The sequence below is a fragment of the Meleagris gallopavo genome, chromosome 2, assembly GCF_905368555.1.
Source record: "Meleagris gallopavo chromosome 2, MGAL_WU_HG_1.1, whole genome shotgun sequence".
NCBI classification, from domain to species: Eukaryota; Metazoa; Chordata; class Aves; order Galliformes; family Phasianidae; genus Meleagris; species Meleagris gallopavo.
In genome coordinates, this window is record NC_139405.1 from 26,279,156 (window position 1) to 26,296,378 (window position 17,223).

The 17,223-nt window shown below is 40.3% G+C and overlaps 1 protein-coding gene across 1 annotated transcript in view; it reads left to right on the forward strand.

Moving 5' to 3' along the window:
* Positions 1-17,223, forward strand: part of LOC109365930 (uncharacterized) — an 83,417-nt gene that overhangs the window by 53,557 nt on the left and 12,637 nt on the right. The window contains exons 8-11 of the mRNA XM_085219394.1: positions 3,563-3,616; positions 13,461-13,590; positions 14,211-14,300; positions 14,921-15,025. Coding sequence (XP_085075520.1) covers positions 3,563-3,616; positions 13,461-13,590; positions 14,211-14,262 — 236 coding nt within the window. The 3' untranslated portion in view covers positions 14,263-14,300; positions 14,921-15,025. The remainder of the gene's footprint in view (positions 1-3,562; positions 3,617-13,460; positions 13,591-14,210; positions 14,301-14,920; positions 15,026-17,223) is intronic.

Sequence of the window (17,223 nt, forward strand, 5' to 3'; positions counted from 1 at the left end):
CCTGCAGCTCTCTGCCAAGGGATGGAGAAAGTTGTTGGCTGAAGATGCAGACACTTCTCATGGTGCCTCAATGCAAGGCTACTGGGGTTTCGCTTCCAAAGAGCTACATTCACATTTTGATTTTGGTCACAGAGAGGATTATATATAAAGGGTTTTTAATCCCTTTGGAAGCCTTCCAGTCCCTGGGGATATCACTGCTTAATTTTGCCCCAGTCCAGCACAGGGTCATTCTTTCTCAGGATAGAGCTTGTTCAGGAACTTTTATGGCGTTTGTTTGCTTGCTTGCTTTCCAAGTGAGACTGTTTTCCAGTTTAATTTGGAATTGCTTGTGAAAAGTGTGTGCTTTCAGAAGGCTGTTGAGAGATTTTAGCCCAGTATCAGAAAATGCAGAACAGATAAGGAGCCAGCTGTGCAGTGAGGAATGGGAAGCACGAGGGACCCAAACTAGAGTTGTCATAAGACTTTCAGAAGAATTTCCAAATTAAAATATTTTGCTTTTTACGTGTGTATCACACATTTCTTAGGAGAAGGAGGGAGGAAAGTGTCTGGCAGTGTGGACCCTTTTGACTGTCTCCCACACTGAGAGGCTTGATTACTCTCTGAAAAAGGAATTCACCCAAATATATAAGAAATGACACATGCATCAACCCTGCATGGACCTTTACATTTCAGCTACCATGGGAGCCTATTTAGTTTAGCTCTAGTAGCAGCACTGGATTGCATGTTACTGGCTCGCTAGGATAATCTGCCTAAAGCTGTAGGTAAGGGACACATTTTTTAAGCAAGTATGGGGTGTTAGAATGATACCAACAATAACAATCTGTAAATTACAGATGAGGTTCATTGAGTGAGCAGTGTTATCTCTCTGAATGTTTAAATGTTTGCACATTTTGGCAATTTCTTTAAAGAAGGCAAGAACTGGACTAGCAGCACTGATTTTAGTTTTGCAGGGTTATGGCCTTCTATATATAATGGACACGAAAGAGGTCCTGAAGGCAGTGTGTCTTGTCAGTGAGTTGAAAATCCACTCAGACCTTCAGTGTTTGCTTTGATTTAAATGTTTGTGATGGTTAATGAAAGATAGCCCAAGAAAGAAGGAACAAGTTTCCCAGGTCTCATCTGTTTATTTGTGTTTCCTTCATATTTGCTGACAAAAAGAAGCATTTTATATGAATGCTATGAAGCTCTATGGATAGCAAAGTGGGTCGTGGTCTGTCACTAAGGGGGTTTCACTTCTAGTACCCTTGGATATTAATGTGGAGAGTCTGGCCTGTCTTATTACAGAGCTCTGACCAAGTTTCCAGTTGCAGAGCTGCCCAAGGTTCCCAGTCACAGGAGATGTGTCATTGCAAATAAAAACCAGGCAAGCTCAAGTCACTTAATAAGCACTATATGCTTCTTTTATTTAGTTCTCAATGTATATCTCTGGGCAACATTCAAACTCTCCAGTGCCTGCTAATTAGTTTGTTTTCTTATACTTAGTTGAGATTTGGATTGGCATTAAGGCCCAAAAGGGAAGAATCTAGCTGTCAAAATGTGAATGTCTATAACGAGTGTAAGGTGTGGATGGAAACCACATAGTTGTCACACAGCAGCTATGACATAAAAGATGCTATTGCTCCCGTACCATTCACCATAAGAGAGAGATATTTTTGGAGGGCAGAAGATGTGATTACGGGAGACAGCTAAATGGAAGCTGTCATTGTATGCTCCATGCACTGAAATGGAATAATGTGCAGGAGAAAGGATGTTAGAAATATTTTAATAAGTATCAAGTACGTGGATGAATAACAAAAATATCTCAGCATTAGTTAAACATGGCTGCCCAGGCTGTGCAGCATTGCTCAACTGGGGGAGCACAGAATTCAGAGTGGGCGGCAGGGCTTTTCCATCTAGCCCCAAAATTTGCTTTCTCTAAAATCTTGGCAAGTCATATTTTCCTCTGATTTCATGCCCTTTGGACCAGGTATGATCAAGATATGATAGCAATGTGATCAACAGCATTTCTAAAATGCTGTCATTATCTGACATAACTCATAGACCAGTGTCAGATATTGTTTTTAAATTATAATAGGATTGTGGATAGCTATGGTAAGTGAGGGATGATAATCAGTTGCCATTGGTTTCATGCTCCAGGCCCTTTGCAGTGATGGCAGCCTTTGAAGCCCATATAGAGACCAGGCTTTTCTTCCTGTGCCTGAGACTTGACCTGCTTGCAGCTGTCCCCACACAGCAGTCTTCTGCCCATGCTCTCAGCCTAGAGAAAGGCTCCTACAGGCAGCCTGAAATATTCTAGTAACAAACTTTGGGGTAACCTCTTCGCACAAATTAATTTTAATGCAGTTTGATGACCATAAACATTAATTCTAACATGTAGCATCTTTGTGCACACCAGCACTGCACCTATGGGTGCCTTCGCTCTCCCTGCAGTCAGTACACATGGTGAGCTCCACCCAGCTGCTCTTCCAACATCTTAATTTTGCTGTGACATGGCAGGGAGTCAACCATGTGGAGTGCCCTTGAAAATTTTCAAGAGAAGTAAGTAAATCTATGCTTTAAATATGTTATCAGAATCGTAGAATCATAGAATCACAAGGTTGGAAAAGACCTATAAGATCATCTAATCCAACTGTCCTCTCATTACCACTGCTAGCACAAGCTACTAAACCATATCTCGCAGCTCCTCATCCAGATGCCTCTTGAACACTGCCAGGGATATCACTGCCATGTTACATCACTGAAATTGACTTGTATGATGAAGGAAGAGAGGGAGTGTGCAAATTACTAGTAGATGGTGAAGGACAGAGAAGAGGAGGCTGATGTGCAGCTCATTCAGCTTCCGTGAGTCCCCTGGTTGTGAAGCCAAGGGCTGTGCTGCTTGTCAAGCTGAGGCACAGAAACCTACACCTTAAATCTCCCTGTAGCCAACAGAGTTCCAGGGAGGTGGTGACAGTCATGCGCATGACAGACTTTTCCAGTCCCCCTTGTGTAAGCAGAGAAATACCATGTTATTATCTCTAGGCCTGCACTGGAAATACAGCAACAGCCCTTTCCCGGGATGCAGTGGGAGGTGTGGGGGCTGCCTCCTGCTCCTTTTTAGCAAGAGAACATCTCTACAGCTCCCCGTACCACCTTCTGCAAAATGACAACCAGCATATGACTTGGGTTTGAAATCCTTGCAGCTGATGGAAAAACAATTAAGATCTCATTAAAATTCTATGTAGGGAGCCAAGAAAAGGAAGATAATGTCAGAGGAAAGGTGATACGTAGGACAGTACGGAGAATTCTCTTAAGTTAAGCCTGTCATTAGACAGGAACACAGAAGGTGATAATTGTACAGTGCATTTCATTCAACCCACTAAGAATAATTAACACTTTCCCTTCTGTCTCTCCTTTCATTGAAATGAATGGATTCAGTACATATGCTCTCATCTTAAGGCAGGAGATGTCATAGTCTGACTTTGTATGTGCAGTGGAATTTTACTGCTGGGTTTCTTCACCTATTTAGTCATGTGAGACACTGCTGATTTCACTAACCTCTTTGTGGCTGTTGCTCTTACAGAAATTATTGACTCAAGATGGAGAAGAATTAGAACAAGAATGCACTTGCTTCCAGGTAAGCACAAAGCTTACACACTGCCCTGACTAAGGAAGGACTCGCCAGAGAGAGCTCCTATCCTGGAAGTGCTGGTGGGGATGGAGCACGATGCAAACAGGCACTGCTTCATCCCGTGCAGGCTGTCAGCAGCCTGGCAGGGTGCTGAGGATTTTTCCTTAAGATCTATTTTCAGGCTGACCCAGCTGTTGACCGAGAAACCAAAGCTTTTGCAATGGGTGGATCTCTGACCTGCATTGCTGCCCTGACCACCATGAGCCCTGAGCAATGTTATTGTGGCAGCTGTCTTGCAAAGCAGATCTTAGCCTTGCAAGGCTTGCAGATGGCTTCCTGACCTCCCACACTCCTCATGAAATTCAACTAGAGATGATAGTCTTCACTTCCTTTTAAACTGGAGTGAGATATCACTGCACATTGCAATGCAGCTGATGTTCTCCACTCTATTGGTGACTACACTTCAGAGCTGGAATGAAGGGATTCGCATCCATTGCAGCTTTTCTACTTCACAGAAATTAATAATTAAGATTAAATCAGATTAATTAGCTAAAAATTATGAAGAGCTCTGATATTTCTGTCAGAAAATGCTATATCTGAATATAACAATAATGTCCATTTACATCCTCTGATTCTTTTGCAGGAGTCTCCATAAGAGAAATTGTGCATGTGCATGCTATTTACTGAAGTTCTTCATTCAAATTCATATCAAAGACAGCCCAAACAAATACTCGAATCCCTCTCCCTTAGTCTAAGTATCTTCAAAGTTTTGGGAAGCTTGCCTTAGGATGCTGTGTCTTTAATGCTTATAAGCAGTGTGAGTAGATGGCGGGCTGAAGCTCCCTGGAGTTGCAGTGTAAATGAGGGATCTGCACAATGACACAACCACCTGTATCCTTTGACTCTCTCTATGTGCAGTGTACCAGCGTGGCTAAAGGGTGCCCTTTCACTCCACAGTAGCTGTGCTTCTTGTGGGAACTCTGGGCATACAAGAGTAGGCAGTTGCAAAATATCAACTTATTTTCAGGTCTGTAGACACCTGCGTTTACACAGCGTGTGGACTCTGAAAGTGCTAAGCCTAGTTCCTTCCAAGTGTTTGCATAAGCTCTTGAGGGAAAGGGGTAACATGCTATCACATCTCTTTATCCTTTGACACGACTTGAGGCAGCAACATCCCATCTTCAGTCCTGATATTTTCACCAAGGTAAAGGCATTCTTGGCTGCCAGGGACCAGGGGATGTCTGCATACTGACATCTCCCCTGGCATCTACAGTTCTTGGTTCCTCTGTTAGCCCCATGACTAGGCCATCTGTGCTATACTGTTTCTTTATGCCCTCTCCTGACCCAATTGCACCTGGTCCAAGTTGGCACACAGGTAGTTTCTGACTGAAACTGGGTCCAAGGGAGAAAGGATAGAGTTCAGCAGGCTAAATGGGGATATGTCAGACATGGTCTCTCTCATTTCTCAAAGCACTGAGGCTATTCCTGTGCTAAACATGACCAGCTATACTTGAGGTCACTTACAAAGGTCTTCGGGCTGTTTTACTAATGGCTTTGTAGCCATCAGTCTGACTTTGCCCAATTTATATTTTCATTTATAGACTCTTCATCACCCATCTGTGATTCTTATATTCATCTGACTTGAACCAGAAAGCTAAAATGTAACCAAACGCAATAATCAGGCAGGGAGAAGAAGGGAAGGAGATTCCTTTGGTGTTTTGCTGAAAGCTGATGTGGATATGATTGTTGATGATGTAAGAATTGATATGCTGGTTTGCCCAGAGGGACAGGAGATCACCAGCTTCCAAAATTTCAGAAGTGTCACTGAATTTGCATGCCTAACAGAAAAAAAATTCTCATGCTGAGCACCCAAATCTAGAGGCTACTTTTAAACCTTGTTTTGTTTTTCCTGGTTGAAATGAAATAAACATTTCTAATATGCAGACCATTCTTAACAGGCACATTAACTTGAAAGTTAATCATAGTTCTGGCCCCAGATGGTTACCGTGCATCTGCTCCTCCATCTGTGGGAGTCTTTAAGGATACTTGATAGCTGTCCAAATAAGTGCTTAAAAACTGCATCATATAAAGGCAAAATAAGAAGATAGCATCATCCAGAATGATCCCAAAGGCAATGGAAGTTTCAATAGTGTTTGAAGCCCTCAGCAATGCCCTATGAATTTCACCTGAATGCAGACTGTTTTATGGCATGCACAAAGCATTACTCATAGCAGGTGTATTCTGAAGATATACCTACCTATTTTCATCAGGAAAATGTAAGAAATACACCTCCTGCTTTGTTACAAACAGAAATATTACTGCTAGGTAACTTGTAAACAAATGAAAGCAAAATACATTTCAGCCACACTATATTTATTATATTATCTATTATACTTCATTGATACTTTGCGTGGTTGTTGGTAAGTAATTTGTTTTGTAATTTGGTTTCAATCCAGCCAGTGATCTTCTCCATATCAGAAGTCTTTGATAAATTGAGAAGAACGGTGCAAACTATTTACAGTCTCCTCCTGTCCTCCCTGTAATCCCAGGCAAGATAAATATAGAATTCTCTAGGGCCAAGATGTGAGATATATCATTGATGAGCAAATGTGGAATAGGCCTTGCTCAAAACATCATTAGATCAACTGTTGAATTAAGGAGATAGAGCTAAGCTAATTGAAGTTGTACTTAGGGGAGCCTTGCTAGGTCCCATTCAGTCTTGTGGAGAGTCCAATAATGATGCAGTTAGAGACCATGGGAAGTTTAAGATGATATGAAGCTAGTCCAAAGCTCAGTGAAGCTGAAGAAAATCTCCCACAGTCTGTGAATATTGCATGTGTTATGGGACTTTCTTTTTTTGAAGCACAATTATCTCGAATGCAGAGGCACTGGAATTCCACTAAACCTTAGCCTTATCCTGCATGAGGGTTGTGTCAGATAAGAGGGAGGAAGGATGTGCTTTTTTTCTCAAGGTGAATATAATGGCAAAGTTGATTTCTAGATTATTTCCCAAAGTCATATCCAAGGGGACAGAGAAGGCAGTAAGTTTATCTATATTGGGTGGTGAGACAGGAGAAAGGCAGGATACCATTATGCTGTACTTGCCATGAACAAGCATTGGAAGAATAGGAGGAGATGGACATGCCTTTTTGCCTCTTTCTCACCAACTCTGCTCATGGGAAGAAGGCCATCACAGGCAGTTAGAAAAGTGCATGTTTGTCACAGATACTAAATGTTCCCTCTTTTTCATAGCAAGTTGTGAGTACAAGGTTTTGCACTTGAGAGCTTTAATCATGGTTATGCTTTACAACTGCATGTATAAAGGCCCAATGGAAACAGTCTGCAAACAGGAATCAGGTGTTTCTCTTCCCAGTCTCTTCACACTACCATAATCAGTGGTGTTTAGGAGCAGTTTTGCCATCACAGAAAATCACTGCTGCAGCCTGCTAAATCCTTCTTTTTCTAAAATGACTCAAAGAAGGTCTGCTAAGCATGTACATGATTTCTGGGAAAAACATATGGCAGAAGTCTATTGAATAATAAGCAAAGTAGCTACGTGGAAATCCAAAAGAAATAATATGCCAGCTGGGAATAGATACTTTGGTATGTGACACCGCTGGGGACAAAATGTTAGGGCAAAATGTGGGCAAGATGTGTAAATAATACTGTGAGCAATACTAGGGGATAAGTATCTGTATTGTATGCTTACATTACTAATGCTATACTCAGCAATTCTGTATGAAAATTGGTGCTTGTTATTTAACACATTGTTGGGAGTGATTTATGATTTGATTCCAACTCCTAAATGAATTGCAATTATTCTGGCAGTTATTAATCGTGTAAATTGATGTGCTGGAGTTTGTCTCATAGTATCCAAACTGTTTTTTATGGCTGCTGTTTTATTGCACTGTGATTGGTCTAAAATGGGCTATGCTTGCCAATACTAAGCAGTTAAAAACATGTTTTAATATATTCGTTGGCTTAAAAGCAAGAATGGAGGCAACAGTTTTTTCATTTATAATTTGAGGGTTTTTCCTCTTTATCTTCCTAAGAATTTTCTGTTGCTTTCTAATCTGGTTGCTGCAAGTCTGTGTTATATTGATGTGTCTAATATAGAAGGAATAATAATAATTTTCTTAATATGTCACAACCACTGGTGATGCGTCTTCTATTTAGGCAAGACTCCAAGGAAGAACAGTACTTCCCAGTGAGCGGGAGAAGCATCACCAGCAAAACATCATAGCACTGCTATGAGCATTTTCATCTAATGGGAGTGGGGGAAAGGAAGACCTTGTCCTTTGCTAACACTGTAACCTTCTGCTTTGAATCTCTTTCTCCTGAAGGGATGTCTGCTCCAGGGAGGGATAGCAGTCAGATCCAGAATCAGTATCACAGATCAAGAAAGCCATAGGAAATAGGGTACTACTAGTCTGCCTTCAGCAAAATGAGAAGAATAGGACTAGCTGCCCAATTTAAGGCCACTCACCCTCTGAAAGAGCATTTGATCTTTGAGATGTTAGCTAATCTCCGAGGAGGAGAAATTTTTTAAGCAAGGAGTGTAAAAGCCAGTCAGAGCTTTTCCAGTTGTCATAGCAGTGACAATCCAGAGCTGGTAAGAGAAATAGGAGGAAGAAAGCTACCTGGTTTCAACGTGGAGCTGGAGCAGATAATCTCAAATTTTTCTGGACGCTCTGCTCATGATAAAGCATGGAATCTATAGCTTGTTCACATGGCTATTACGTTCACCCAGAATGCCACAAGGCCAAGTGGCCACCTGGCTGTGCTGCTTGATGATCCGTAGCAATAGCTTCATGATGACCAGTGGATACTCTTTAATGAGATCAGTGGGTTGGGCCTCCTGCACAGAGTCCTCCCAAGGGCAGGCTCACCATGAGGCATGGCAAGCTGCTGGAACTTTGTACCGTTTTCAGCTATCCTTCTTGAGCTTGTGGTGACAGTGTTTGGCAGAAAGAATTACCTGTGTTTCATCTTGCAAGGATCTTGGCCTTTCCAGAGGGTTCTGGCATTTTCTACGTGGGCTCAGACTGAGCTGAGGCTGAGTCAGCTTGAGCTGCGACTGTGGTTATCCAATGCTGGAGATCACCATCTTCAAAGCACGATCTTCAATCCTTTGTGAGCTTCTCAGAGGTTGCTAATGGTGAACTGTTGCTTTAGGTCTTTCTGGTTTCCATGTACTTTTCCAATCTAAGATCTCTGAACTCTGTGTGTTCAGCAAAGCATATAAATGGCTTTAGGCTTCACTGAAATATGAAAAACTTCATACTAGGTTTCTGTAATGCTGTGTGAGCTTTGCTTTACTCCTATGCATCTACCACAGTCCTCAGCCAAAATTTATGTGAGAAACAGGACCCTGATGTCAGCATAGAGTGATAATTTTATGACTTGGGTGAACTGTGACTTTGACTATGAAGCCTCATAGGTTTGAGCTGCCAAGAAAGGAAAACACACTATGCTCTTTCAAAAGGTTGTGGAGTTTCCTTACTATCTTCTCTCTGGAACTGTGTGGAAATGTAGTAAAGTCACTAAAATGCTTTCCAGATCTTCTGCGGCATGGAAACACCCTCAAGACTGCAATGCAGAACTTGTCTTATTGCCAGAATTATTAGTTCCAATAATAATAAGCTGATTGATTACTGTCATCAACTCTTAGCTGCAAGAAATGATAAAGAAACCGTATTTCAACTATTTATCTAATGAAAGGAAAGTATACAAGCCTTTCCATTCTGGGATAAAAGTATCAGTTAGGATAGTTCTGAAAACTTCACTGTGGAAAATTCCATGTTCAGATACTGAAAATGTATTACAAAAATATGAAGGCATTGTGTAAAATGTGATGGGTTAAGTGAACCTAACCTTAGTGGCTCAGAGATACAGAATAAGCCTGTGATGAAGTGATGAGGAACAGCTCTTTAGGTAGGTGCTACTTATCTCATGCCATTCTGATGTCTCCACTAGGCCTGAACATGTCATACATGACATTTCGATCTCGTAATAAATCACTGTAGTATCTTTTCCTCTTGGGACATACAAATTTCACCCTACTAGCTTCACCATAGAAAAAAAACATCCTGATACAAACAAATTCTCCAATGGGTACATCTATAACTGATCAAAACTGGAGTGTTGATAAGCAGAACACTGAGAATGTTCTGTAGCTCTTTCGTATTGCGAGGCATGCTTTAGTTTCCTTTCATTTATATAGCTTTTTTATAAGGAGAGGAAATGGGTAGGAGTCTCATATTTTGTTGAAAGACAACAAGACATGAGAATATTTATACCTTGTTGATCTAATCTGGTAAAGAATAGCATTTCAGTCTTGAATAGGCTCATACTCTTTTGCCTTCAGCCAAGGCAGGCTCATGAAAAGAACATTGGCATTGCAGAAATGATTCCCACTGGAACAAACTGTCTAGGAAACAGGCTGAGGAACCGCTAACAGAGAAAGTAAAAGACAAAAGAGTGAATTTGAAATGTCTGGAGGAGAGAACAGAGTATGCCTTCTGCTGAAGGCTTAATCAAGTTTGCCCTGGGCTTTCTGTCTCATGGAAATTTGGATCCTGCTACTCGAGCTTCCAGAAAAGCTTGGCTAGTTGTAGGGCACTGTTGATTTCCTGGCTTGTTTAAAAAAAGAAAAATGAAGGCTCTGTTTGAGGGTTGAACTCAGATGGCAGAACTTCTGCAATTGAGGTAGTGAAGTGAGAGTGGCTACAGTGGGGGATGAGGGAAGACTGCAAATCATGAAAGAGAAAGGTAACAAGGAGAAACTTGATCATCCTGACTGAACGTTTTGGAGATGCGGTAGTTTGAGGATAGAGAATGTGAGGAGACTGATTGTGTATGGGTTGCTAGAAGAACAAGCCCACGTACAACCATGGAGCCAGATTCTTCTGGGATGAGCACGGTGACAGGACAAGAGGCAACATGCACAGGTTGCAGTGTTAAAGATTCTCATCAGTTATTGGGATGTTTTTGCTGAGGATTGGTCAGCATGGAACTCTGACTCATGACTAAGCTGGATGACTGAAGAATTCAGCGTGTTTCATGACAGTATGTCAAATTTTACAGGGACTTGGCAGCTGCAAAATTTTCATTTCTTCAAGATAGAAATGACTTGCTAACTCATATAAATAAATGCCAGTATATTTATCTTCTCCAGCACTGGCATCTGATCCCTTTGACACTTTCATGATGTTTTGGACCTGGGCAGGAGATTGATTCCCTTGAAAACTGCTTTTTCATGCAAGCTCTGATCCAGACCTTCAAAGCCTTCAGCTCCCAAGCTGAACCTTAGCCTGCAGGGCAAAAGCTTCAAACAAATGGCAGCCAAATGGATCAAAGCAGCTGCTCAAAGCTACACCCTGCTCTTGAGGGTTGCTCTGGGGACAAAGTTGTCTGTTGCTTCTTCTTTGCAATGGTAGGCTCTAAACTGCAGTGGCTCTAAACTACTGGATTGCTGCTTGTATCAGTATTCTCTGGAAAAAGAATATCTCTGGTGTTTCATCTGCTTTGTGTGGGGACATGGTCACAGATGTCTACAGCTGATACTACATTATGACTAGGACTCTGATGTGTTACACAGCATTACAAAGTTGAGAGCAACATCTTCAAGAGTTAGGTTCAGCTGTTGATGTGTTTTGTTAACAATAGAATGTACACACAATGGCTTCCTTTAACTAAAGAATAAGAAGTAGACCTCTCATTAGTTAGCTGGACAAATGCCAATAGAAAAGTGCAGATGTACTTTTATCTGGACAAAAGTCTGTATTTCAGGGTATTCAAAATACAGAATTGTATCTTTCCTTTTCATCTCCATAGTGTAGAAGGGAGTTTGGAGGTAATAACAATAGCACCTCAGATTGCTGCAGCAGCTGCTTGTATGTTTGTGCCCCAAAATCATGTGTTTTTTGATTTTTGTTTTGTTTTGTTGCTTTTTGGGTTTTTTGTTTGTTTGTTTGTTTTTTGGTTGTTTTTTTTTTTGTTTTGGTTTGGGTTTTTTTTGGTCTTGGCATGAACAAGTGCACGTTTGTGCAGTGTTTGCAGACTGTTTGATTACTCCTGTCATGCATAGCCTGGCAGAGACATGGTGTTTCCTAAATGAATTGCCATTTCTTCCCAGCTTATAAGTGAAAGGCTAAACATTAAGCAGAGACTAGCAAGATTCCAGTTCTGAAGCACATTGTAATTCTCAGCAGTTTGTGTTCTGCCACATATTCACTCTTAAGCGAAAAAGCAATATAATTAACATGGGGTAGATTTGGTTCAGTGTACTTATCTTCCATTACTGTATCAATGTATTTGTGATTTTCATTATATTGTGTACTTTCCTTTTTTTTTTTTTATTTGTGTTGTTTCAAAAAGGCACCATTTTAGATGTTATATTTTCAGAAGTCATTGGATTTTGGCTATTTTGGATACATGGGGCGGAGGGAGGAGATGTTAAGAACCAAAAATTATAAACATGATTTTTTTTCCATTACCAGCAGGAACATCCTCATCTGAGTCTCATTAGAGAGGTAACTGCCTTCATTAGTAAAATAAACCAATATATAATCACAACCAGCCTAAATGCTTGGACTGAAAGACCTAATTTAGAAACTTATCTATGCTATTTGAGTAGTGAGGCCTTTCTTGTATTATCTGAGTAAACAGAACAGATGCAGATGTTTGCCAGGGGTTCTGAGTCTCACAAATTGTTTCTACAGTCTGGCTTAAATATGCCTTATAAATTCACCAATCTTCACTTGCTGTACTTAAGCTTCAAAGCAAGCACGAAGGCTAGAAATGCAATGTTAATACTTACAGATCCAGCTGCTGTAACTCAGACCACTCAAGCAAGAAGAATGACTCAGAAAGAGAAACAAGAGTAGCACATAAAACACCTCTTTTCTTAATAATTTTCCACTGGCTTTAGCCGATCCTGTCTTCCTTCAGTGTCTGAGACATGGTGAAGACAATCATCTCACTATCATTGCAGAAGTGTTTTCAGTCTCTTACAGATCTAACTATCTAACCAAGGAACACCAACGCTGCTGCAGTTCTCTCCATGTCCGTGCTTGCCCCATGAGCAGTTGAGAATTAATTCAATTTTTCCAGTTGCCTTTTTATTAGTTTAATTAATTTTCCTCCTCTTTCCATCATCAAACACGCTTTTCCAGATGACAGAGAGGTTCTGTGCTGGAGGAGGTAATTTCTTCTCCATCAAAAAAAGGTATTAAATCAAGATTTTCTGAGTGCTGGGTGATTTAGGGGTCCTCAATATTTCAAGTGTTGAGATGGAAACATTGTAAAGTGACAGAAAATACTGTGTACTTACCTTCTGATCCCTGATGCTACTTATTTGAGATGTCCTGAATTGCCATAGAAGATCACCAACCATTTTTGGCCCAGACCTTATCTCAGACATTCAAAAATCTTGTTCCCAAACTTCTGCTTCTTCCCGAGATCAGAAGATTGGCTGAAAGGTGCCAGCTATGAGGTTTAAAACAAACGAACAAATAGTTGGATCTTTAAAACTGTTCCCTGTTCTCTGAGCTTTCATGATTCATGTTTTCCAGTGTAATCCCATGGAAATCTGATTGTTCTTGGCTTTTAGATAGAGAAAACCTCCTGCCTGGCTGTCTTCTTCCCTGTCTAACCTACAAGCTAAGGAGATAAAACATTGCACAACTGAAGGAGCTTTCCCGAATGGGATATATCTACATTAATTCAGCCCAGGCCTGAGCTCACCTTAACTTTCTACAACCATCCTAACACCAACAAGCTGCTATAGAAGCAGTTCTGCAGATCTTCTGCACTCATTCAATCTCCTTTCTGTTTCCTTCCTGAACAGCATCTCCTGTGATCACACATGTGACTGCATTGTGCCCAGCTCCTACTACTGTGCTCAGCCATTCCGCAGGCTCCATCATCTCCTTCATATCCCATTGGAAGGGACTGGGGGAGGAAAGGCCATGTGAGAGGTATGTATCATGTTACTTGTGTGCTCTCCTGCTTAATATTACCCATATATTTCCATACTTTAGATTTGTTACTTTTGTTAGAAGCTGAGGATGTTAGCACAATCTTCTTCTCTCCTTAGACCTGAGCACCCAAAGGCGCAGTGACTTTTTACCAAGTGTTTCTCAAAGACAACTGAATATGAGAAACCCTCTCACAGAACCCACAGACATACCCAATATCCCCAATCAGTACTGCCAATTTCCTGCAGACTGCAAACAGCTATAGACAGGATTCCAAACAGTTAATTTCAAATAGCAACTTGTCTCTCATCTCTGCACAAATTCCTGTCATGTTGCATTACATGTAAACAACTCAGAAACTTAATGGCATGCCTTTCAGTCAAAAACTGGTATGGTTTTTCCATCTGAGCAGATAAATTGCAGTTAGTAGCAATATAGAATGATGCAATCTGATTAGAGTTTCTATTGCTTTTCAGGATAAAATATTTTATGTGAAAGTAAAGCCAAAATTCCTCCTGGCACAACATTGTGCAAAAATAAAAGACTCATGTAAAATCCATAATACGTTATTTTTAGTGTGTTGTTACAGTAACTAACTTTGATAACTTTCTGTAAACTAGGTGTCAGATCAGATTCCAGTCCCTATGGAAATGGTGTTGTCAATTAAGTTAGGCAACAGGAATATTTTGCTGTGGAGGAGACACTTCTGAGTGAGTCTTTCATCACCTTGGCATTGGACTTTTGTATTTCCATTTCACATGGCCCATCTTCTTCCCAAATACATTTCACTTAAAACTTCTTGTCATTCCTTTTAGTTTTATTGCTATGTACTCTAGTGTTGTTCTTCAATTCTGGCTGCAAGACATTGCTTGTGTCTGGTAGAAGTTCTGTAGATCCAGGCTCAGGAGCTCAGCAGCATAAACCTTGTTAACTGCCAATGGGATTAATGTGAGGAACACCATGAAACCTCTGTGATTGCATGCCTTGCTGAACAATATGTCTCTCAAAGATTTAGGATGGGGTTTACCTCTTCCTTTTTTGGTTTCCAATTCCTTTTTCCTCTCCTTTTTCCTGTCCTTTTGAAAGCAAAATTTTATAAACATTAATTCAAGTGGATAAAAGCACATTCTGGGGGTTTTGTTTGTTTTCTTTCTTTCTTTCTTTTCTTTTTTTTTTTTTTAAAGAATGGGGTACAAAAACTCCCTGTGGCAGACATACTAATCCTTTGATTTAGTCTCTTCCTTTGAAATGTTTGTGTATTATTGTCTGTTGCTCTGTCAAAACAAAAACAACTACAACGGTTTTCTTAAGTTGCTGTTTGTTTTTCCAGTTTGCAGAATGCCATGAGCAGGGATGACCACTGCTCAGAGAGGCCTCAAGTGTTCTATGATGTTTCGAATCCCATGAAACCATACCAGAGGGGATAAATTTTTTGGTAAGTGTGAACTTGCTAGTGTAATTCCATCCTGTCCATGCTGCTGGACTGAACATGAAGGTCACAAATATTCTATAACAACTGCCAATGTCTGGTTGTTTCGTTATCAGGATTTCAACATCACTTCATTTTTACAGGACTAGTGCATTTTATGGAATAGGATACATTTTTAATGTAATATTTGCAATATATTTTAGTATTACAATATTGCCTGAGAATGGCGGCCAAAATAAAAGTACTATATGGAAAAGTGCCAGCCAATGCACTTTGAACAAAAGCTGTTCATATTGGCACAAGGCAGCATGTAGTTGGGCTGTTTTACATATAGATCACATTAAGGCAGTCTACAGAATTTGAGATGTTTAAAATCCTGATATAAAAATTAAGGGAGAAAATTATGTTATTGAAACACTAAGACACTGGTTTAATATCTTTAGAAATTCTTTCCGAAGAAGTAAATTCTTTATTTATGGCATTTCTGTAAGACTTCCTGTTTATTTATATGTCCCCTTTGAGTGGGTAGAGGTTTTTAGGTTTTGGTGTGAGGGGTTTTGAAAGAAGCTGTTTCACATCATGCATAACAGCATGGTTGGAAGGACAATTACTGCAAGTTCTTCAATTTTTGGGTGCCAAAATCCACAAAGGCAGTAGAAACCATTATTGCTCCCCATGTGCTTTGTCACTTGAGAGTTGGGCTGTTTTTTGATTCTGATTTTTCCAGCCTATCAGCATTAAACCATCATTCCTTAGGCACATACATGGAATTCCGATCTCAAATTGTGTGCTTGCATGTAATTTTTTCTTACTATGAACAACTTGGTGAAATACTACTAGATTGTTGAATAATTGTATGCAATTGTGGGACCAATTAATTGGGTGACTTTAAATCCTTTGAGTGATGAATATTGAGATATGGTACAATATCTTCCTCCTATGAGAGTGCTCAGCAGTTCGTAAGTCAGAAATTGTTGGGAATATAACAAAGCATCTGAGAAAATCAGATTTTCATATTAAAAAAAAAAAAGAAACACACACAAATTCACTCCTCAAAAAGACTTTTTAAAAAGAACATCAGTGTCAGTTGAACATTACTGGTCATGTGTGCAGCTGGATAAAGTCAATTCTTCTCAACTGTGGTACGCAGATCATGAGGGAACTGGTAGTACCAAAAGAAAACGATTTCATTTTCTTTAACTGAGCTTTCTCAAAGCAATGTGAGTTAACAGATTGTGAGGTGACTGCATGTGGAAAAGGAAAAGGAAAATGAAAGCAGATTAATGGGTTAACTTCATATGCCCAAGTTTCAGGCCAACGCCTTTTGCAAGCAAATAATATGCAAAGGGCTCATCTGAAGCGATTTCTTCTTTGCCCTCAAAGGAGAAAGTGATAGAAGAGAAGGGGAGGAAGGAAAGAAAGAAAGAAAAACAGAAGAAAATGATCATTTCTGTACTATTCACAGTTATGCTTACTGTCAAATCTAGCATTGTAGTGGTGATGTGAGTTCGTTACAAATAGAGGCAAAGAATGCAGAAAATAATGAGTTTTGACCCTAAAGGTTGAAATACTCACAGGTTTAGTGTTTTGAGCAAGGCAATGATCCAAAGCCTATAAAACCAGAAGAAAAACAGCATTTGGCTGCAGTGGGCATTGCATCAGGCTTTCATATGACTAATCATCAGCAGACTTCATTAAGCCAAGGAGGAATAAGATGCTCTGTGTGTTTGCAACTTTTCCTTCTGTTGAGCAGACATTCCCACCACTGAATGCAGTGGAGATGTCCTCACACAACTGGTGGAAAGGGATCTATCTGTGCTTTGCAACTGCTGCTTCTCGCTAAGCCATCACAAGAGAGAGAATTAGTAGAGACTCCATTGTCGCATACCCCAAGTCTGAACTCCGGTTTATATTTAAACAAGCACAGGAAAGAGCTGAGAGACTCTAAGACCCCAGTGAACTGCGGATCACTTGTTCTAAATCGGAAGGCAAATGTCTAAAGATCAGATTACAAGTGTCTACCAGCATGTTTTCACTGTGTGGTGGGTCAGCTGGAGTTCAGGCTCTGCAAATACCAAGGAGGTGGTTCCAGAGCAGTAAGCACTTGAGCAATGCATAGCACCGGTGGTCTGAACTTGGGAAGGATTTCATAACATATCTGTAAGCCAAAGCTTCTTCAACTGTTAATTTAATAAAGAAGAGTG